The sequence below is a fragment of the Drosophila gunungcola genome (assembly GCF_025200985.1).
Source record: "Drosophila gunungcola strain Sukarami chromosome 2R unlocalized genomic scaffold, Dgunungcola_SK_2 000004F, whole genome shotgun sequence".
Taxonomy (NCBI): Eukaryota; Metazoa; Arthropoda; class Insecta; order Diptera; family Drosophilidae; genus Drosophila; species Drosophila gunungcola.
Window position 1 is genome coordinate 28,273 of NW_026453167.1, and position 24,360 is coordinate 52,632.

Below are 24,360 nucleotides of genomic sequence, written 5' to 3' on the forward strand. Positions count from 1 at the left end.
AGCGGGAAAATCGGAAAAGGAGGCCGAGAGATGGAAGGCCACAGCGCCAGGACACTCGCTCGCTGCCGAGGACTCACTGAAGCCGAGCGCCAGGTCGACGAGCAATTTTATGAACAGATGTGTGGTAAAATTAATGGACAGAGATAAACTCGGCGAGCGAGTGGAAATGGAAAATCGAGGGTTAAACGCGAAACAAGAGAACGAACCCTGCGAGAAACAGAGAGAGAGAGAGACAGAGAGAGAGAGAGAGAGAGAGAGAGAGAAAACTTGCTGGGAGAGCGGGAAAAGCGGTCTTGTTTGGCCAACATGATTTATGATCCTTTCCCAACGAAAAAAAGATAAATAAAAATAAAATAAGCATGAGGCGGCATGGCTGAGTGAAATGCTCGAGTGGAAAATGCCAGCGAGTTGCACTCAATGTGGGAAAACCACCCCCTGAGAGCTTTTTTGGTCGCTGCTCTGCTGCTGCTGTCGGGATTTTGCGTGAAAAGCTGTTGACTTCGTTACGCTGATAACTTAAATATGCATGGAAATTTACATACGTGTCAATGGCATTAAGTAGCGTTATGTTATTGGATAAGCTCCATCTAGGCAACAGCCACATTTGGCTGATTTTGGGTCTTTTTTTGTTCGGTAGGGTTGGCTTTTAACCATGGCTTTTAGCTGACTGTTAAGCGAGTATAAAAAAAAGGACTCACCTGAATGCCATGAGCTCCGCCACCCTGTTGGCTAATGTGCAACTGCTGCGTCTGCTTCATCTGCAGCGTTGTGGTTGTCGATTGCTGCTGCTGCGGTGCATTGGAGGTGTTGCCGCCGGGTCCGGCATTCGGATTGTTTTGCTGTCCGTTGCCGGCATTTCCGCGTTGCTGCTGCTGCTGTTGCTGCGGTCCGCCGCCGGGTTGCTGCTGCTGCTGTTGCGGCAGATTGCCGGGCTGCTGCTGGTTGCCATTTGGTCCACCCCGTGGCGGACAATTGAGGAAGTTGGCCGCCGCATTGGCGTTCTGATTGCTGAACGGCGAGTATTGCTGCTGCTGTGGCAGTTGCTGTTGCGGCACCTGTTGCTGTTGCTGCTGCTGCTGCTGCTTGTTGAAGTTCGGCACGCCTCCCATTTTGGGCTGCTGCTGCTGCTGTTGCTGGTGATGTTGCTGCTGTTGCTGCTGCTGCTGCATGGCCTGCTGCTGCTGCAGGCGCTTGAGATCGAAATCGTTTTGAGAGGAATAGAAGAGCTCCTGCTTGATGTCCAGAAAGCTTTGCTGCACATTCATGCCGGCTCCTGGTCCAGGACCCTTCTGGTGGAACTGCGGCGGCAGATGTTGCTGCTGCGGCTGCTGTTGCTGTTGCTGCTGCTGCGGTCCATTGGGACCCAGACCAAAATCGTTGGGGAAGCCGCCACCGTAGTCGTTGTAGCGATTCGGCTGTCCTTGCCCCATCATCTGGCCATGTTGCTGCTGGGCCTGTTGCTGCTGCTGCTGCTGCTGTTGCTGCTGCTGGGGGTTCATGCCGTGCGGGGGACGGGGGAAACCGCCCATGCCGCCCATGGCATTCTTGTGCTGGTGCTGCTCGGCCATTTGCTTGAGTGTCTGAGCAGCCAGCGGATGATCAGACATGAGATTACCAGAGTTTCCCCCGTTGCCGCCGGCATTGGAGGCACCACCACCTGCACCGCCATTCGGACCGTTGGGGAAGCCAACCTGATTGCCGCCAGGATTGCCGCCGCGCATCTTCATGCCCGTGTTGTCCAGGCCCAGGCCAAAGCCACCGAAGCCATGGCCCAATCCGCCTTCGGACTTCACATTCAGGCTGTTGATCAGATCCTGGGCATTCGGCGGCTCCACCTTGATGCCATCCTCGGTCTTGATGTCCAGCAGCGGTTTCTCATCGAAGCCATCGAGGAAACTGGGATTGAAGTCCTGCAGGTTGTTGATGAGATCCTTGAAGGTGTCGTTGTTCTCCGAGTTGTCGTCGCCGAGAAGCTCGGGAAAGCTGGGGAACTGCCCCCCGCCGCCGTCCTTGTCCAGCGAGCCGAGATCGGGGAAATCGTGATCCGGTTCCCGTTTGCACTCCACCAAGTTGGCCAGATTGCCCAGGGCGGACTTTTGCTGGGCGGACATCATGTTGGGTGGCATGCCCATGCCGCCAAGGCCGCCGGCCACGCCCCCGGGACCCGTGGCCATGCCGCCGGGTCCCCCGCCACGCCCATTATTGCCGAGGCCTCCCAGTCCGCCGCCTTGCTGTTGCTGCTGTTGTTGCTGTTGCTGGTGGTGATCGTTACCGTTGTTGTTGTTGTTGTTGTTGCCGCCACCTCCACCGCCTCCGTTGTTGTTGCCGCTACCACCTCCACCACCGCCACCACCGCCGCCGCCACCCACTCCTGGTTCACTCTTCACCGAAGTATTGGTGAGCGCCTTTACAGTGACATTCGTGCTAATCTGTTGCGGTTGCGAATTGGCCGCCGATGTGGTAAACTCCAGCTGCTGCACTATTTCCACGGAGAATTTGGTTAGATTCTCAGAGCCGTTGTTGTTGCTGCCGCCGTTGTTGTTGTTGGTGCCGTTGCCGTTGTTGTTCGTGTTGTTGCTGTTGCCGGTGTTGTTCCCATTGTTGTTGTTGTTGCCGCCGTTGTTGGCATTCGAGTTGCCGTTGTTGTTATTGCTATTGCTATTGTTGTTGTTATTGGGCAACTTGTGCGGCGGTTCAGCGCCATTGTCAACATCCTCCGCGGGTCGTTTCAGGAATTTTTGTTGCTAAACGAGAAGAAGAGCGAAAAAAGTATAAGTACGTTGGAAGGGATCAAAAAAACAGTTTAAACAAATAATATTTAAGAGTTTAGGTTTATAAAAGGCATACTAAGTTTGAACGTGAAGTTTTCAAGGTATTAAGGTATTATTTAAAAACAATTAAAAATCTTTAAAATATCTCTTTTATTTAAATAAAAGCAAGCGATTAATTAGATAAATCCATTATTTATTATAATTTACTTATTTGAATCTAAAGAGAATAATAAGTGTCAATAAATGTAGTACATAAAAAATAGTCTTAATTAAAAGCTTATACCGTTAATTTTATTCTTATTAATATAATTATTTATATGTGATCTCCTAAAGCTTACCCAAATATTCATAGATAGTTCGTTTATAGCTTTTGCTGATTCAGGCGAAGTTTAGTTTAGTTTTTAATTAGTTCAGACATTAAGAGTCAAGAGCCGTGATTTGGAAACCCTTCGATAAACAGACACTGAAGTTTAGATAGCTGAAACTCGGCTTCGAAGCGCGCTTTGGGAGATTCGAGTTAGGGGATTTGTGGGGAGACTTTAGGCTGACACTCGATAGGAAGAACTTATCCGGCCAGTGTTGTGTAACGACGTCGACAGTGCTGAGCAGCGTCGAAAGTTTTGCATTTTGTTGCGTTTGCTTCGCGGGCGCATTTGGCTTTTGATTTGTTATAGAGTTTATCCGTCGATCTTTTGTTCTTTTGATTGCAATTTGATTTGTTCAGCTGGGGCGCACACACAGTGAGAAATTAAACATAAATTAATCATATACACATGTACACCATATTATACCACAGCATTGAAGAGCCGCACGATTCGATTAACACTCAACAACAATGGAAACAAAACAACAACAACAACATCGCTGACTTGGCAAGAGTAATCGAAAGAAATTCACTTGCAAGACGTGCACAAATTATTGAAAAGCCGTAGCGAAATTTCATGAAAATCGCAAGTGCACAAAGGCATGGGCAAAAAACAAAAAAAATCTCACAAAAAGTTAAAAAAAAATCACAAAATATACAGAGAGGTACCAGAAGAAGCAGAAACAATAACATAAAAGGCAAAGACACTTCTAATCAGTGGCAGAACGCCGGCGTCGACGTCGTCTGCGGCAGCGACTGCGACTGCGGCTGAGAAAAGAGAACCAGAACCAGAATACCAAAGTATCTGTGTGAACTATTGTGAGTATGTCTGCGTTGTGTTGGCGTCGGCGCTGCTTTTGTTTTTGTTTCTGTTCTGCTTTACTTTAGCGCTTTTCATACCCCTCAGTCGTGTAATCTGAGGCTATATCGTTTTAAGCTCAAGTTTGAAACAATAAAGTACAAAATCTGACTAACTATTTTACAGGGAGTTTCATTAATAATAAATAAAATTTAAGATTCTATCTTACATCTGTAGGGAACACCTAATTATGACAAAATTATCCGAGATTTTCTATCTAAACTACAGTTTGACTTACTTTTATGAAACCAATCAAAAACTTTAAATTTGTAAAATATCGAGGAGGGAGAACAAGTCTGCTATTTAACTAGTTTTTGAAAAGAACTACAGAAAAAAGTATTCTATTTGGTGAATATGAATTTTAACAATCTTCAATTTAATTTTTCAACGCTCTTTGTTTGATAGCCTTAAGTTAAATTTTTAACCATATAGTCGAGAACTCTATCCACGAAATCTATCATTAGTAAAACACAAATTTTGATATTCAACAAACAATAATGATTATTTAGAAGGAAAGAAAACTCAGTATAACTCATTTAAGCCTACATATGTAATCCTCAAGTAGTGGGCAGTTGAAAAACTCTACGAAAACCATTTCTACTTGTTCGCTTGTAAAGTAAAGTGAACAATAGTGGAGGAGGCAAAAAAAAGGAAGACGAAGACGAAAAAGCAAGAAAAACAATCACATTTAAATCAGAATGTGTTTGCTTTTCAGTTTTTATTTTCATGCCCCCGTGCAGGCCAAGCGCGCGCGACTTTAGCTGTTTATTTTGTTTTTAATTAATGCAAAATGTATACAAAATAGCCGCGAATAGGCGCAGCAACCAACACAATGACATGTGAGTGGGGTCGCGAGGTGTGCGTGTGTATCTGTGTGAGTGTTCAGTGCACTCGATATAATACTTCACCGTGAAGAAGAAGCAGAGGACTCGGTTGCAAGTGTGCTGAATGTTGCGAAATGCTTTGGATAACCGCAAGTGACTCGTTTGTTCGGTGCAAAATTATTCACCACAATTTTAATATCATTCGTTGGGGACTACCTTACTGCAGTGGACTTTCAATATTTGATAAATCTGGAACTACTATTTGTTAAAAACTCAAACTATATATAACTTCACTATGCAGATTATTAAAAACTCAAAACTTAGAACTTGGCTTTCTTGGAAGCTTAAATATATATATAAAAGTAAAAAAAAGTAGAAAACTGAGCTGATTGAAAAAAAAAATGTGTTTTGACAATCCTAAATCGAGTTTAGTATACATAATATTTAAATGGCATTTTGTATTACCACTTCTGTTCTCCAAACATTTATCGACAAAATCTTAAGAACTTTACAACAATATTCACCCCACTCTCAGGTCATCGATATCCACTCAATCGTAGTTTAAACAATTACATTCGGCTGCAAAACTATTCCCCAAATGAATAACAAAGTGAGTGTCACTCATTATGCATTCACATTCACATTCATACACAAGCTCACACTTTCGCCTAATAAGTTTATGGCACTTTGCAACACTCGAAATGCAATGCACACAATTGGCCCGTTTCGGCCATCTCCACATTTCTCCCTTCTCTCCCATTTCTCCCACTTCTCCTCTCTATTTCTCTGGGTACTACCGTTCATTTCGATACACGCGCCAACACTTTTCCCCATTCGCTTGGCTCATTATGAATAAATGACGTTTCATAAATTTGTTTTTCCCTGCGCCTCTGCTGCTTCTTCTTTTGCCACCATCGATCATGCCGTCTCTTTCACTGCCCTCTATCTGCATCTGTTGTCTCTTTCGCTGGCTGTATCTGTATCTGTGTTTTTGGTATCTTTCGATGGAAACGTGACACAAAGAATGCAAACTTGCGTTGACCAAAAGCGGTGGGAACATGGGGAAAGGGAAGGGTGTCGGAATATGTAACCTATTGCAGAAAGAGACGGATATTCTCGTCCAGAAAGAGAGCGGTAGCTCACACAGTTTACAAACTTAAAAGTAATTTAGTTTTTTACGACTCCACTGCGGTAATAAAAATGTTTTGCCCTCTTCGTATTGCCACCCCCACACTACCCATCTTTTCCACCTATAACTATAGCATAGTCGTACCCTTTAGCCTCCCCCCAACCCTTCCCTTCCCTAATTCCCCACTACATTTACTGCATTTACATTTATCGATGCGTCGCCGCCAACGTCGACATCCTCATCTTCGCCTTTGGCTTCGCTCTTGCCTCCGTCTTCGCTTTTATGTCTTGCTGGTGGTGGGGCTTAATAACTTTGTCGGGGGGTAAGTGTCTAAGAGGTCTAGAGTATACTGAATTTCGAAGGTTGGGCGCGATAAAGTAGTGGTCACATTGTTAAAACAAAAAAATAATCACAGCCTCAGAAAAGTATTTTTCTCTCCTAATTTTACCCAAAAAACTTGTAAAGCTTGATAAGTTAACACGTGACAGCATTATCCTTAAGGACTTTTCAAATAATGATGGTTTAATATTCCAGACATTGTTTTTCAAACTATTTAAATCATAAGTTTTCTTTTTTCAACCAGTTTTCTTTTTGCGGCACAATATTTTTTTATCAACGTTTTCGAGTTCTATTTGTTTGGTTGCTCAAAAAGAAAGTCAAACATTTCACAGTTTATTACTTGTTTTTTTGTATCTTCGCTCTCCATCAGTCTGTCTCACTCTTTGATATATTTTCTGTTTGCCTTACGCGCAAATGAAATAAAGCAACAGAAATTATGCCGCGAACCTTGACACATTAAAAATAAGCAACAACAAAAGCGTGAGTAAGAAGACGTCACCCATCTCTCTTACAGCCCCTGTCCCCCTCTCGCTTCCTCCCCGTCGAGTGCTAGTAAATTTCTGCGTGTAAAAATAAAAATGTGGAAAAGCTTCTTTCCACGTTGGCGACGTTAAGTTTGTATGAATTTTGTTTTCATGATTCCAATGCATAAACAAAAGATAGCGCGTCCAACGCTTCGTATGATTAATGCGAATTAGCGGCGAATCCAAACCGACACTCTCGGTCACTCAGCACCAGAAAAAAAAAAGTAAAACAAAAAAAAAAAACAATATATAGCTATATAGCAGCTAGCCCCAAAACGGAAATCGTCTCGTCTCCAACAAAAAGCAACAGAAAAACACATCAAATGTTTCGTGGAAAGCCTTCGTTTTGCGTTCGTGTTGTTTGATTAGTTGGTTGGGTTGCTAGTTGCTACATTGTATGGTATATAGGTGCTGAGAGACAGGAACTGGAAGATGATAGAGTAGGAGTCGCCTTGGATTCCTATGAAAATGGCGGCGGACAAGGCCAACGCATAAAAGAGTAGTAATCAAAGAGATTAACGTTATTGAAAGAGCTGGCTTAAGAATTTAATTCACAGAATTAACCAAGAATTTATAACATTTTGGTGATTAGCCTATTTGATCAAAGTTAAAGATTTCATTGGCAAATCACTAGACATGACTCAGACTCTGTATATAATTTAAATATATAAAAGCACAATCACTTGTCACTAAATATAAATTAAAATTGTAGAATTATATTAAATGACGGGACACATACAGATAGCTGTGGTTTTCCCAGTTAAACTTATATGAAAACAAATTAAGCCACCGGATGTCATGTGAAATCAAAGCGACCTAATCACTAAACTGGCTGAAATTTGATTTCCAAAATTTCAAATTTGCAAGATTTGCAATGTTGTGTTAAAATTTTAAACTCAATGCACTAGCTGACAAAATATCGTAACTCAAAACCTCCAATAAAATCTGTTTTTCACTTTGAACGAAATATGCATTTAATTTCCACATTTTCCCTAGCTCTTTGTCAACCCCTTCATTCAGCCTTACTCTTCTGGCGCATTTTCTTCTTTGTCAGTGTCCCATCATTTATTCACAACAATTAATTAAAAGTGTAACTTAAAACGTCCGCTCAAGTGTCAGGCATAACAGAAATCCCCACACCTACCTCCTCTGCACTACCCACTATACAGCACCCAGCACCCCTCCAATTAATTCCTGGCTATATTAACCATTTCTTACCCCATATTTGCCTGACACATGCGGCGTATGCGTAATGTTTTGGCCTTGTTTAGCGTCCTACTCATTGCAGCCCCTTCCATCGCTTTTCAACCCAACCACCCCCTCCTTCGCTTGCTCGCATTACATTTTCCATACTATTAATTTTTTGCACATTATTAAAAAGTAGGTGGGGCATCAGGAAAAAAAAAATTGCAAAAAAATATGAAGTGAATTATAAATCATTATTCAACTCATTTAACGGAGCTGGCGCAGAAAGTCCAATGGGAAATTATGTTTACCAAAAATTAATTAAACAACAGTAACAACAGAAAAAGCAATAAAAGTAAGATTAATGTAGTCGCAGGCAGAGGCAGCAACGCCAGCCGAAGCAGCAGCAGCAGCATCAATTTCCGCAACGCCAAAAGGCTAAGCCAGATTTCTCGGTTTGGTTTCAGTTTGCTTGTTGCTCGCTCTATGGCAATTGTTGCTATTACTATTGCTGTTGTTTCGCCTGAGAATTCCTAGACGCTGTTGTCTCTCACTATACAATTATACACAAAAAGACAAAAACGTGGAAGTAGTTCTAGAAGTTGGTTAACTCTGGAATACTCTAGAATTTTGTGATTGGGACAATATAATCTGTTAATAAAAGCGAAACATGAAGTAAATTTAAGACCACCATTATCGACAACAGATTTTAGTTATTTTTATCTTCGTCACATACTATCGATAACCTTTTTTCGAATACAACATTTTATAGCCTACTTTTAGGCAACCTAATAATCATTTTAATAATTAAAGAGATAGCCAGAACACCCCTGTACACAAAATGTCTAACCAAAAAGCCTTTGAAGAAAGTCTAGCAAAAACAAACCAATTATATAAATGTAGCAGCAATATCTAAACATGAATATCTAAATCCCCCGCTGATTATTATCGAAATTTGCATAATTTAAAACCGTTAATCAGCCTAATTGTTTTCACATTGCAGGCACATTAGTATATGCACATCTTTATGAATACGAGAGTGCAGATACACAGTTCCAAACGTGTTCTACTTCATGGCATTGTGAGCATGCCCCACATTTCGGTGAGGGCATAACAAACGACCAATTGCTCGCTCAGATCTGTTCCTCCTTTTCCTCCACTTCTTGGCCACTTGTCTAAGCAATATGCGTAACACACACTGAGCCACACGAGAATGCATACTCAAACATATATACACACACACACACAACCACAGTCACGCGGAGAAATCAAACAGAAACAGAAATTCAATTTGGCTTTGGCGAAAATGTTCACTTTGATATTTTAGCAGGCCACTAAACATTAAATTTTATAATTTATGAAAAACAAAATTATGCAGAGCGAGAAAATTCCCAAACGGATTTACTGCAATGTAATTAATGGTTTCTATTGAGCCAAATGTGTGGGAAAAAACAGACACACGCACACTTTTTGCTCAATTTTCCTCCTGATTTATTTAGCACTTTTGATTTATGATTTTTAATTTCTGCCATTTTACATCTTACGTGAATCTTACGAAGTCTGCACCTAATAAATTTGCATTTGCTATGCACAATTTGCCGCACAAGAACCATAAACGAAATAACGAAAAAAATGTCAAATAAATTAACAGGACAGGGGACAGAGGATGAGCTAAAGATTTACCTAAAAGCCTATTTAAATAAAGCTGAATTTGTTATGAAAAATGTTTATGAAAATAAACATTTTAAGTACATTAAAACTCTTATTTAAATTGCCATAGGTGTGTTATAGAAGCAATATTGGTTTCGTTTTTAAGACAAATTGTTACTGATAACAGAGTAAATTGTAAAAAGTTTACATTTTTGTAATCTTGGTTTTTAAGAAACTCATTAGAACGTTATAGTTTACTAACGAATCGTCATAATATATGTTAAATCACTTAATTTGATAAGATCATTTGCGTAATTTATGTTTATTGGTTTGCTTAAAACTAATTTGTTTCTTTTTCAGTTTTCACTTTTTACACACTAGCATTTTTTATCACTTGAACACTTTATTTCTTCATTAAGTTTAAGTGCATTTTTTGTAATATTTCTTTTTAATTTGTTTTCTTTTGTTATGTTGCTGTTGTCGTTGATGTTGCTGTTGTGTTTTTATCGCTGAGGGAACGAACCGCAAAAAAAAATCGCACAGCTTTTCTTTGGCTAGTGTTGCTGTTGCTGCCGTGCGGCTATTACTGCTGCTGCTGCTGCTGGTGTTGCTATTGCTGGTGTTGCTGCTGCTGGTGCCTCAGCTGCTGCTGGTTTGTCGTGCGCCGTTTGGCAGTCGGTTGAGTACTGGCACGAGCCGCTGTCAGCGAAACCAAACGAACCGACTTCGACCGACGAGCGACGCCAGCAGCAGCAGCAGCAGCAGCAGCAGCAACAACAGCAGCACGACAGCAACAACATGACAGCAACAGCGACGCCGGCAGCGAGAAAGTTTGCTTTTTGCATTGTTGCAGCGCTGCGATGAGTGAGTATCTGTGTGCGAGTGGGTGGGTAACAGTATGGGTGTTGCTGCGGGGATGTGGCTGCGGGGTTGTTGCTGCGGGGATGTTGCTGTTAGCTCTAACAGACGGCTGATAAGCTGCTGCTGCTGCTGTTGCTGTTGCTGTTAGCATGTTGCATGTCAGCTGCTCTCTCTCTCTCTCTCTCTCTCTCTCTTTCGCTCTTTCTCTTGCCTTTCATGTTAAAACCAATTCGTTTGTCATTTGTTTAATGACACAAATATTTGCACAAAGTGTTTGCATTTATGTATGCCGCGACAACCTGTCTTGCCCCCCATTCCCCACTCCTCCCCCTCGCTTGTATTTTCAATTTCCATTTTGGCGTCATGAAAGTTTTCCCTCAATTTGTATTTGTGCCATAAATTTGATTACCACTAATAGACTAATAATAATCCCACTAATGATCGCCGTTTCTTTGTTTTTTTTTTTGTATTTGTATTTGTTTTTGTTATTCGAAGAGGCTTTTAGACAAATTGAATTCGCTGCTAGTTTGATGGCAGTTAAATTGGGTTGAGCCTGCAAGGACACTCAACGGAATCCTAGCCAAAAGCCAGTCAACAACAAACAGAAAACGGGAACAACTAAATAAGGAAGTGACACCGGAAACAGGCAGCGACGTCGACGTCAAAGGAATGCGCAAAGGAATTTGGAGAGGGGTTGTAGAATGCGGGGGGTTTGGGTTCGGGAATCACTCAAAAATCGAGTGAGTCAAAACCTCTCTTTATCTCATTCTTGTGTTTTTTTTTTTCTTTTTTTTTTTTAGCTCGTTTACAAGGCAACGACACCGGCCGGCTGAAACTAGTTAAGGCCACCAACAACCCTCTTCGCTGGCCAAAGCCACAGCCTCCCCCTGCCACGCCCCCGCCTTCTGGTTCCACCGCTTACAGCTTAACCTATAAAAATTCCGCAAGCCCAACAACAGCAACATCCACAAATGGGAACACTCCGCATGCGAAAATGTTCTTTTCAGCTCTCTCGGAAAATCTGGGCGCCTGTTACACACGCAACGAAGTTGCCAACACAAGCTCACATGTACGCACACTCGACTGCAAAGCTGTTGCTGCTGCGACGATGTTGCTGTTGCTGCTGCTGCTGCTGCTGCTGCCGTTGGTGTTGCCGCTGTGTCAGTGCCGTTCATTTGTTTGATTTTGTTGTGATTATGCGCAGTGCTTCGGCGGCAGCGACGCTGGCAGTGGCGTCGTGGTAGTCAGCGACCCATGGAGGGCATTTGGGAGCACAACAGCAACAGCAACAGAAACAGAAACAGCAATAGCAACATCGGCAACAACAACAAGAAGAACAGTCAGACGGCGACCAACTGAATTCTCGCTCAAAGTTGCGATACACTTGGACTATTCGAAAATGTGATAAGGTTTGCTTGTGTCACTTCGCTTTCTGCTAGATTCTCGTTTCAAACAATTCTGGTTCTCATCAGCACTTTAAATTTACGAAATGGAATTTAAACTAGAAAAAATATCTTCAAAATCCCCTTAAGGACACTTTTGATAGATGAAAGTATCGGTCTAATATAAATTAAAGTCAATACAGTGATTACTCGAAAGAGTAAATTATCAAAATATTAATTAAAATTTGTGTAAATTACATTTTCTCTATCTTACTCTGTCATCTCAAATTTGGATGCTTTTATCAACCAGCCAAAAATTTGGATGTTTATTATATTTTAAATATGTCAAGAATCTATAAATCAATGCTGATTCTTTGAAGTGCATTGCTCATCCCTTTCCTGTTTAAAATTATTTTGACATTGAATTTCTCTTAAATATATTATCTTTCTTTGAAATTTAGACATATAATTCCGAAACCTTTTTTCTCAAACTTAATTAACAATCTGAGCTCTTGCTAGTGCTTGGCGATAAATATTTGTTGCTCTCTGCTGTTATTCTATATATTCCGTTTACCCAGTATTGTCTGTTGCTTCAACTCACGGCTGTTGGCTGCTGTTTGTGTGTCGTAAAAACTCATTGCCAGTTTGGGGCGTCGCTCAACTGGAAATGTGGCCAAGCCGAACTGAAGCTAAAGCTAAAGCTAAAGCTAAAGCTGAAGCTGCAGGTGTCTGTCTAACCAAGTCATCTCACATGCTCGTATATACTTTTGTTAATACATATATATATACATCTAAATACATAGTGGATGTGCCAGCCCCAATGTAATTGCGTTGAGCATTTCTTTGTGCGGCTTAATTAGTGGCTGGCAGCCAGCCTGTTTTTCACTTTTGAGGTTTATAAATGATGTTCGCAGAGGCACAGCTCGGGTCTATTGGCAGCTCGATTTAAAGGCCGAAACAAACAGTAACAACAAACAGCACAGTTACAATTTTGCACTAGACATATGTCATCCGTTTCAAATGGCCATTTTGGGGGCGGGAACGTGGTGGTAGCGAATCGAGAAGCTACTGAAGGTGTGCGATGTGATCTCCTTGGTGGGCGTGAACTCCGCCCGTTCGATAATCGCCCGTGGACTGCCGAAATTCAATAGCCAGAACTTGAGCTCGTTGACCTTGGGCAGGGTGCCCTCCAGCTGCCCCTTGACCGTGCCCTCGTCCGTGTTCATCACCCATCCGCGCACCTGATTCAGGGTGGCTAAGTCCCGGGTCTGCTTGCGCAGGCAAACACCCTGAACCCGCCCGAAGATCTCGAAGCCACAAGAAAAGATTTGCTCAGCCGGCTGCATCATGGTTCTACTTGGGTTCCCGTAGTCACGTCTTGTGAAATTTCCTTAATTTGTATAAATTTTATATATCAAATTTCCGGAAGTGTTTTTAAAAATGTCAAGGCTTGCCTTTTTTGAAGTGGTTTAATAAGCTGTGAGTTTAAGTTTTGTAGTTTGGAAAACATTGACGAAGTAACATAATCAAAGCTTTATTTCATTTCGTTAGCAATATTGTATTTTTTAAGTTTAAATAAAAGCAAAATGTAAACAGAAAGTTTCTCTGCGTTTAAAATTAAAATCCATTTTTTATAACATAATTCTTTTTCGAGCAATTAAATATGTTAAATCCTTCCTGTTAATTTTACTTTAAAATTTAACTTTTTTTTAATCCGATTAAATTAAAGTGAAAATCAAAATATGGAGTTTTCGTCTGCAAAACGCGCACTGTATCGACGAGGGCGCTAATGACATTGTATCTATTGTATATCTATCGCGTACAGCGTATCCCATATCAGCACGGGGGACTCATAAATCACTTGCCACACTCGCTCACACACTCACATGCGACGCCAAGTTCATCTCATGGCAATCCAATCAACTGGCAATGCCACAAAAGTTTGCAACCACCGAACAGAGGCGGCGAAACCCTCCCCCCGGCACCCCAACCACCCCCTCGACGCCCATACGCCACCCATCTTCGCCCCACGAAAACCTACAAAACAGCAAAACACCACCTATGGGCAGCGAACAATAACTAGCGAGATAAACAGACAACATTCTGCGTTAATGCAAACGCGAAACGCCGACATCGCAGGCGATTCTAAGGCAAATATTTAATACGATATTTATGGCCTAGGCATAGGCGTAAGTGCAAGGGAGAAGGGGTATACAGAAAGAGAGCGAGGACATTAAGAATGAGGTCCAGGGAGCTTAGGTATTTGCAAAAGAAGCCCGTGATAAATGACTACAGCTACAAGTACCCTCACCCATCTCCGAAATATTGACTTTCCTAGGGCTACATAAATTATATTTTTTCGCAATTAAGCCTTGTTAAGGCCAACGTTAGCATATATTCAATTTAAGGTTACCTAATACTCATTGAAAGTTAATAAATTGTAGCGCCAAATTAAAAAAGTTTAACATTTTAATTTCTTATCGCTTTTAAAAACAAATATTATTAAAGAAATGTATGCAGTTAAACTTTCATTACAAGAAAGTTAGTCAACCAGTTTTATTGGCATTCTCATATTTACAGACAGAATTGAATAAACATTCCATTTCTATGCAAAGTAAATAAACCATTAAAAAATTAAACAAATAGTCGTTAAATAGGACAAGTACATTTTTTAACATTTTTTTTAACTCGTTTTGCAAACAATTCTATTTTTAAATGAACTAGAGTACGAAATGACCCAAACGTTTCCAGTATTACCTTAACTGATTCTTACAAAGTGGAACCAAAGGCTTCTAATTATCTAAGCTAGCAAAGTTTTGTAATCTTTTGTCCAACAGTAGCTTAAACCAAGAGACATACATTCCCCAAGGTTTTCCGCCTGCACTGTCCATTCTTAAGTGAGCTGAAATATGTGGAAATGGCCCTAAAGCTGCCAATTTTGTTAAGCGATTTTTAAAGTTTTCGCAAAGTGGAACCAAAGGCTCCAATTTGGCCGGCACACTACTGTGGCCAATCCAACTCGAGCTCCGTCGTGTGCCCATTCAAATGAAACAGCACGAGCCTCGCGTTCGTTTTAAGTTTCAGGCTGTGTTTCTGGTTGAGTCCGCAGTCGACGTCGCTGTCGAAGGCGCAGTCGCTGCCTGCGTCGCTGTCGACGTCCGTTCGATATTGTTGTTGCCGAGCCGAAGGTGAGCAAGCCAAATCAAACAAACCGAAGCGCAGCAAAATGGGGAAAAAAAATACATTGAAACGCATCAAGGGATTTCGCATGCCTCGGTGTTGTAGCTACGGGTATAGGTATATCTATAGGTATAGCTCATGTTGTTGTTGCCAGAAACTGCGCTTCAATTGCGACAGCAGCAGCAGCAGCAGCAGCAACAACAGAAAGAGCCAAGTCGGTAAACAAAACTCGGCTTCTCTGAAGGCAAACTGTGTGAAGTGAGAGAAAAAAGAGAGCCAGTGAGAGAGTGAGAAAAAGAGGGATCGTGCTAACGGATAAATACCAGATAAGCCTGACTAACCAAGGAATTTAACAGCAATAAAGTTGAAAAAGGGGGATCCTTAAAAAGATAAATTCAAATAAAGTAAAAATAAGACAAATTGAAAGGTTTGAAGGCAATAAGGTTTCTAACACTATTTTTTAAAAAAGTTTTTTTTTTGGTAAAACGAATTCTTTTTGTTACGAGACCAGTAACTTTACTATAATATATATCTGGGATATCTGGGAAGAGAAATTCAGAATAGTTGTTTATGTCATCTCTGAATATTTCTAAGGGTACTATTTTTTTAAGTATATTTATAAAAACAATTTTTATCTGGAATGGTAAAGAACTCTCTAGAGATTTTCTTGATTTCCAAATTAAGTTGGGAAAAAAATGAATCATGATTTAGGAATTTGTGATTTCCTTTATAAAATTGTTTTCAAGTATTTTAGTATTTAACATCTAAAATTAGTATACAGAAGACTTTGTGCTGCACCTGTAAATTAAAATGGTTTTAGAAAGAAATTCTGTATTGTACTGATTTCTTATTTTATTTTTTCAAATTTTTTTTCCAATTTGCTATTATTAAGATATCTTGATATTCCAATTCTTTATAAGTCCAATATTTTCCTAATTTTCAGAGCATTCGGGGGCCAAGCCAAACGGCGCCAAGCGCACACACATACAAATAAAATCGGAAAAGGCGAAACAAAAATAACAACAAGAACAGCAGCGGCGGCGACGGAGGCAAGAACAACAATTAAATCGAATTGGAAATTAAAAATAAAAAGTACAGTCCTCGCTCTTTTTCAAGCCCAAAGCGTTTTCCCCGCCGTTTTCCAAATTGAATTGAAATGCAAACGAAAGCTAAATACTAAAATTAGCTTAAAATAAAAGCAGACAGGGCAATAACAACAAGTGAATAGAAAATCAAAGCGAAGCATATAAAACAGCGATAATTCAAACGCAAAATGTAAACACTTCAAAGCTGGGAAACGAGGATAGCGGGCGGAGAATGGAAGAAAAGCTGAGAAAATACGACTACAGTTGCATAGGAAAATTGGAATAACAAGAAAAAGAAGTGGGTATGGATTGGAGTCGAAAAGGGGGAGTGAATGGGTGTTTTGGGGAGTCGAAGTATGAATGCTTGACCTGGCCTTTAATATCTCACTAACTCACACGCACATTGATTTGTTTACGCAAATGACACAATTATTATTCCGTGCAGATAAAAAAATTATAGAATATAAAAAAAGCCAGTCATGTTAGCAATATAAACTCTAAAAGATTATGAAAAAAATATTATAAATATTTTTTGGTATAAGAAAAGACTTTTTTTAAATAAACCTTATCTAAAATAAACCTTAATTATAAAAATCAATAAATAAAAGTCCAAATGTTATTAAATAGAAATTTAAACCAAAATTGTATTCGTGCATGAAAAATAATATTTGTGTCAAGATTTTCCATTTATTAAGAAAAATAAGCAAATGAGTAAAGTGTATTAAAATATCTATCGAAGCTTGTTCTTGTCTTAAAAATTTGTTATGTTAGATATTTGGGTCCGGAAAAATGGGAAATAGAAAAATTAATTCACAATATCATAATTCAGGTACGACTTCGTAAAAATTACAAAAAATGAATAAAAATGTTTTTTTTACCCTTTGTTGTACCTTTTACATTAACTATATACTTATAAAATCAATTTTCTTAAATACCTTGTACCTTACCTAGATCCAAAAAACTAGTACCTTTCCCAACACTGTGGATAACCAGCATTCCAGAGAATTCAATCAGAGATCTGTTATACACAATCGTTCACTGAGCTGTCCTACGCTGCGTATACGTAACCCGTGATCTTGGATTCAGCTTATCAAAATAACTCGGCGATGATGCAAACATTCCAGCTATGCCGATTCCTTAATACTCAAATACTTAGCTTAACTTACGGTTTTATCTGCACTTCATGCATATTTACACGAAGCAACAATGCGATGATGGGGCTGATGGGGCTGAAGGGGCTGAAGGGGAAAACTCACCTGGAACGAGAAGAAAGGAGACAAAAATACTGATTAGCCACAAATGCAGCGTAAACGCAATGAGAATGATAAATTAACTGGCTAAAAATACAGCAACCACGACAACAACAAAATCACGTCAGCGGCCAAATAAGGCAAACAATTGCAAAAATCTGCATGTTGCCGTCGCTGCCTGCGTCGGCGTCGAAGTCGACGGTCTAAAAATATTTCACTCGGCTCGCTTAGAAAATCCAAAATTAGCTGGCATGGCGTGCGCACAAAATCCAAAATGAGGGACACAGAACTAGGCACAGTGGTATAAACTCTCATTTTAGTTAGTTAAAAACCAATATTTGTTCTACCTATTATAACTGAGCCAAGTTTTCTCCTGCTGCACTTATCTATAAATAAAATGAATTGCCGTTTATAACAAATACAAATCTTAATTTTTCCTGTCTCTCTCCGACAAGTATACAGATATATCTTCTTTTTGGTCTAATTTTTTGTTAATCCTTTTTTTTATTTATTACAAAATTTAGTTCACTTAGTTCCTCTTCCTGGCTAGTTTTTCATAACTACTTACATTTGGCAAACTCAAACCAATAACAATTAAGTATAATGAGCTATAGAATATACTTCAGATTATTTGTTTTTGGATATCTTCGAACCTGCTTGATTGCTTAAGGTATGAGCTTCTAACAGGAAATTCTATAAATTACTTAAAACCACTGTGCGGCGTTAGTGGCGTCACCGTTGAGCGGCGACAGAGCCAGTGGCAGCGACGTCGACGTCGACAGCGTGCGACAGCAGGTTGGCAGAAGTCTGCCACTGATAACGGGAAATGGCATGCCAGCAACAGCGGCAGCAAAAGCAGCAACAATAAGGAGAGCCATCGACATTCTCTCACTCACTTGCCGGCTCTTTCTCCCCACTTACTCTCACTCACTAACTAACACTCACACCCACACTAGCACACCCAATGGCGCTCTCTCCCTCGCTCGCAGTGGCCATGTCTTCCATGCTCTCGTGGCTGGCAACGCTCACGCCAAAATAAACAAAACAAATGTAAAGTGCGCCCCTTTAGCAATGTAGTATACACCGAGATAAACCGGCAATGGATAATCTACAATGTTAGATTTTTAAGGAAATTATTTTGTTTATTAGGAAATTATCATAGTGAATTTGCAAAACCAAGAAAGCAAAGGAAACAAATCATAAAGACTAAAATCAAAAAATGTACCTGCATAATATAAAATCCCCATTATTTTAAGAAAATTCCCTTTATTTTAACCCAAATTTAAGTTGCAATTTTATTAAAAAAGTATGCTCAAAAAAGCAGCTTTAAATTATCCGACATGTACATATTCTTTTGTTGAATACTTCAAGGAACTACTTTTTTTTATTTCTTGGTTCTTGTTTTATGTAATTTAAAGATAAAACCGATTATATTTTTCAGTGTGTATGAGAAAAGCGGGCACAGGCCTAACTGCCACCTTTCTCCCCCCAAAAATTATACCAACCACCTAGGACAAGCCATGAAAATAAATATGTGGGCATAACAAAAATGAAAATTGTACGCGAAATGTGCCGCAAGTGGTAGCAGATTTGCCATTAAAATTTACAAAGGGTCTTTCTCCGTGTTTCGGGAACCGAGTGGAAAGCCGATCGAAAGGAGGGAGTTGAGAGGAAGGTAGGGAAATAGAGAGAAATGAAAACATAGACAAACAGTCGGAGGCAAAGCAAATCAAAACAAAACAAAGGAAACATCACAAAAACAAGTCAAGCAATCGCCCTGACTAAGTGACTCTTTCCCTCTTTTTTCAACCCTTCTTCTTTCTTTCTTTCGCTCACTACGCCGCCTGTTAAATTACAGCTGTAAATTAACAGCGAGCATTTTTAGAACGAGCAATTAAAGCTGTAATAAAGCAATTAGAAGTACAATTACCCAAAATTCGTCCAATTTGTGTGAACAAAAACCAAATGGTAAACAACAAGTAATGTTGTATTCCTTGGAAAAAAAAGTAATTTAATATAAAAAAACAAGAAAAAATATATATTTTCAAATTAATAACTCCGTTTTCTTGGTTTAAACGATCAATTAAGTATTATTAATTTTTAACATACATTAGCTGTTATTTTTATTTGTTGCCCACGCAACGCTCTTAATAAATCAGGTGACATATTACACATACGCAGTGTGGAGCTATGGCAAGCCGTATCGAAAAAATTACATTTTCTGTGGCTGTTGTCAAGCACCGAAAGCCTTGCATATGTTTTGTAAATTAATTAATAGTTTTTATAGGTGCACTAAAAAAATGGATTGTTTACATAAATAAATCATTTACAGTGACAACAAAACGAGCAAAAAAAAATTTTTTCGGTTAAATATAATTTATACAGTTTGACATATTTTTTCAAACTTAAAAATGTTTGTAATTGTTGGTTTCTGCGTGGAATATAGTAATATCATATTGGGTAAGTGACAGTGGCAGTGCTGACAATACCAATTAGCCTCTCGGTCAAGAGAAGTTGGCCAATAGATGACACAAACAGGCCACAAGAGAAAACGGAAGTAGAAATATTGTACGAGTGAATGAAATGAAAGCATTAATTAACAGCGCTAACTGTTAACAAAATTGGATCGTAAATTGACTATTTTTAAATGGGAATTGTGAATACCTTTAAAGTTAAAATGGTAGTCACCTATGGCATTTAAAATAAAAAAAAATGTAATAAAAAAATTAAAAACAAAATCAACAATTAATACGTAATGCCAATAATACGTTTACTTAATATAGATGCCAGTGCTGGGCTATTCATGGTTTTAAAAAGGTGAATTTAAATGGAAAGATTAACAATGCGTATGCGCAATGTAAACTAGAAATAAGCACAAGGGCTTCAAGATTTTATTTGAATTATTTAAAAGCTGTAAATTATGCTTTTTACAACTATCACAGGTTCAATACATTTCTTAATTCGCAATTTTGACTTGTACCGCCTATTCTATGCAATTTCTTCTCGATTTCATTTCCTTTTGTTTTTCTTTTCGTCTTCATTTTGACGGCAACGATTTGCAATCAACTTAATTGAATTTTGTTTTGATGCAATGACGAGGCATAGTGGAAAGGTGGGGGAAAAGTGGGAGGGGCGGAAGGCGGGTAGGGAGAAGGGTTGTCACGCCTTCTGCAATTGTCTTAGCTGCTTGTCGTCAAGTGGATTTGCTAGTGGAGAGCTCTAGTTGTTATATGCTCTTGCCTTTGTTGTTCGACGATATTCAATTAAGCGACATCGTCGACGTCGCCATTTAACGAAATGAAATTTTCACTCTATTTATTTATTTTGCTTCAGTGTGAACTTTTGTTTGTTTATGTCAACGCACTGCGGAATAACAGCAACAAAATCAGTTAATTCGATCAGCGTACGTTGTGGTGGGTTAAGAGGGGAGTGGGTTAGGCTGTGCAGCGGGGGGCAATTAACAGAATACAGGCAGGCAGGCGGGCAGGCAAATTTTACAATTTTTCGTCAATAATTGAGCAAGGAAAGCGGGCAGACAATCTCGTGTCCAGGACATGCGCACTTAAGCCAGAAACTTAAAGCCAGGCCACAAATTGCACAGAGTGGCAGGGGCGGAGGGGGGTTGGCTTGGGAGGGACAAAAGAGTGGCTGAGGGGACGGAGTGACAGCAGACCGACTGTTGTCCCTTGCAAATGCCACCCACACACGAAGCGAAGGTGGCCGAGCGGATTGACTCGAATGCCGAATACCGTTAGGATTGTTATCAAAATACAGAAAACTTCAGATAAAGATAGTTAGGGGGATTACCCATGTAAAGGTGCACAGAGAAAAACAAGTGACTCTTGATATTGTTGATTTAAACTAAAATGTTCACTAGGAAAAGATTTTACTCAAAATTTTGAGATTTGCTGAAAATTAGATTGGAATTTTTAGGCAATTTTTTTTTCAAAATACTCATATTGTGATTTTGTATTTCGAAGAAATATTTAGTATTGGAATATTAAATAGTACATTAGCATACAAAGAACCTTAATTTTGGAGCGGTGTAAAATCGTGCGGCATATGCCACAAAACTGTGCAACGTGCGCGGCTCCCTCGCTCTCTCTCTCAGCTAATGTAGACAAATTTTTATCGCCTGCTAAAGTTTTGTGGGAAATTTGGTTTTTCTTCGGATGCCAAACCCTCGGGGGAGGGTTTCGCTAGGCGGCAGGGGCTAAAGGATATCTCTTGGCACAAGGGGTAGCAGACGATTCTGTGCTTGTTGACGCTAAATAGGCTCGTTTCTCTGCCGTTAATAATAATAGTTATGATTATGATGATGACGACACTGACGATGGGCCAAGATGATGCGAAAGTGTTGATAAAACACGGCGGATAACACAACGATTAGAGAAGTGGTGGGAGAGCTCAGTAAAGATCCAAGGGGCTCAATCAAAATTATTAATTTAGCAGGACATCCAAAAGTTGCTGATGACAGGACACAAGGGGTTTCGGGTCAGGCGAAAGTGTCAACGGGTTTCCAGATTTCTTCGATGTGGGGGCAAATCAAATCAAATTAGGGAAAAATGAAAATAGGCCGGCACTTAAACCTAAACTTAAATGTTTTCGGACCTGTGAAATTCTCCCACTTGCAAGTCAATGAAGCATTTGTAAATTGTTTAAACAAATCCCCCGTCTTTCGCCTTCTTAAGCTCCTAATCACCAGCAAACAAAAGTCAAATCAAAAGCGAGGACTAGGAAAAAAGATTGAAACCGCACAGCATAAGGGAGAAAATGGGGCTCGAAAAAAAGGAAAATGGGAAATGGGAGGAAAACTGGAGAGAGAGTGCAGCAGCTAACAAGCAAAACGTCAACGGCGAGGCTGACGAGAGCGACAACATCGTTGCAAGCGACTTCCAATTATTTTTTATATTTCTCCGCAGCAACAAAAGGCTCTTCAGGCCAGGGGCGCCGGTTTGAAGGGGGATCTCTGCCAGCTCGGCTGATGCAAAAGTGGATTATGTGGCTGCCTCAACAATCTTTTTTTTCACCCCACATTTTGCTCGTTTTCGCTTTCCTTGCACTTCTCGGCCAAGCGGAGGGGCGTGCGTGAAAAGTGGGCGCGGCACTCAATAGAATGGCACAGTTTGTCGAGGAGGAAGCCCAGGGAAGGGTAGCTAAAGGGGGGCTGGGCTTAGGCTGGAACAACCACAATCATTGATGGGGCGCCCCTGGAAATCAAGGGAACTTCTCTTGCATGCAAAAGTGAATAAATCAAATTCATTTCAAATTCCCTATGTATAGGTATATGAAAAGTAGAGCACTTACATTTTTAATCAACCATTGACAATAAAAAAAATGTGTTTAAAAATAAAATAAAACTCGGTTCGTAAAATACTATACAACAAACATTTTAATTATAATTAAAACCTCTAATTTTTGATTTATTTTATTGTTTTTTGATCAAAGTATAATTTAAACATAGTTGTTAAAAAAAAAGGAAATGATAGAAGTTTAGTATCTCCAACCACTTGAACTAATTTTGTTTTTATCGTGCTATCTGAAACCAATTTAAAACTTTATGTTTTAGCATCGGTCTTACATGACCACTAACCAAAAAAAAATCAATTATGTCTTAATTACAAATTTTAACACATTTTTTAAGTTTAGGTGAGAAGCTTAGGCTTCTTCTCAGTTTTATATTCAATCGCAGCTAATAAAAAAAGGCCTGTTTTTTCGGTTTACATACCATCGGCTGGGAAATCAAGTGGAGGAATACAGACTACAAATATTGAAGTCTTTCATGGTGCAAACAAAGCTTTTAAGCTTCGTTGAGTCTAACACAAATACACACAGACACACCGGCATACACACCATAATACATGTATAGGCACTCACTGTGATATGGGACCGACCGCCCCTGCCCCACCCTTGCCCCTCTCACTAACCACCCCCCCTTTTGGACCACAGAGGCGCCCCATTACAGAAGCTTCAAAACCAACGAACAACAGCGAATCAAGAAGGGGCGAAGAGACGGAGCCGGAAAAAGGGAAGAAATGGGGAAAAGAGGAGCGGAGAAAAAAAGAGAGAGAGAGAGAGAGAGATGTAGAAGGAGCGGGCACACGTTGCCTGCCATATGCGACACTTGAGAAGGGAGCAGGGGATGGGGCAAGGGGCGCAGGAGGTTGGCGAGGGGGGTGGGAGAGCGGGCTCATTGCTGACTGACTGACTAAAAGAGACTGCGTGCCATGGCTCTTCTGGCCCATGGACACACAGTGTCTGCAAAAAGGCTGCATCCCCAAAAAGGTTATCCCAAATATTTAGTAAGCTAAGAGAGACTTTAGAATATTGTTTTACCAAAAAATTGTCATAACATATCTAAAGGAAATATTAAAAACTTATTTTATTTCAACGTGCTTTTAAGAGGTACAGAAAACTTTTAGTTATTGTTTTAACATTTTACTTTTAATATAGTTCAGAAGCTTTAACCTGTAAATTATCTATAACTAAGAAGTTATAACTTTCTATAACTTAATTTTTTGTTACCTTTGTTTCAATCGAAAAAAAATCAAATCTATGGAATCCAAATTTTTAACAATAGATTAAGAATAAAGGTACAAAATAATAAAACAAAAAATTGTGTTTCTGTGTGTGTTTCCCCCAAAAATGGGCCACAAAATTTAATTTAAGCTAAAAGATTTAGTTCTTAAGACATAACATAATTTTGCTGTACAAATTTGCCTGTTTCAAACTTCTTGAAAAAATTATTCTTCCAAGCTATCCCTGTCCGACTTTTCTAATCCACTGTGCACACGCCGCGAGTTCTTCTACTTCAGGTTACATGAGCCCGCACTCTCCGTCTCGTTTCCTCGCCTATGGCTATCTCTGTTTCGGTGCTCTGCTTATGTCGCTGCTGCGCTCTGCAGACAAATTTCTATAAATTATGCATTGTGTGTGTAAACACGACAAGTTGAATTG

The 24,360-nt window shown here is 39.9% G+C and overlaps 2 protein-coding genes and 1 long non-coding RNA gene across 5 annotated transcripts in view; 1 reads left to right on the forward strand and 2 right to left on the reverse strand.

The window, feature by feature from the left end:
- The window catches only part of LOC128253720 (neurogenic protein mastermind), a 73,512-nt gene that overhangs the window by 20,012 nt on the left and 29,140 nt on the right, over positions 1-24,360 (reverse strand). Inside the window, 1 exon segment of the mRNA XM_052982339.1 lies at positions 699-2,744. Coding sequence (XP_052838299.1) covers positions 699-2,744 — 2,046 coding nt within the window.
- Positions 3,357-16,677, forward strand: LOC128253738 (uncharacterized). 3 transcript variants are annotated; one of them, XR_008267482.1, is made up of 3 exons: positions 3,357-3,511; positions 3,568-4,833; positions 16,012-16,677. It is a non-coding gene; the product is annotated as an uncharacterized LOC128253738 (long non-coding RNA). The 3 variants fall into 3 exon arrangements; XR_008267483.1 differs by lacking the exons at positions 3,357-3,511; positions 3,568-4,833 and adding exons at positions 10,175-10,509; positions 11,307-11,915; XR_008267484.1 differs by lacking the exons at positions 3,357-3,511; positions 3,568-4,833 and adding exons at positions 11,230-11,246; positions 11,307-11,915.
- LOC128253734 (acylphosphatase-2) lies at positions 12,633-13,372 on the reverse strand. Its single transcript, XM_052982380.1, has one exon. The coding sequence runs from the start codon at positions 13,235-13,237 to the stop codon at positions 12,905-12,907; it is 333 nt and encodes a 110-aa protein (XP_052838340.1). The 5' UTR covers positions 13,238-13,372; the 3' UTR covers positions 12,633-12,904.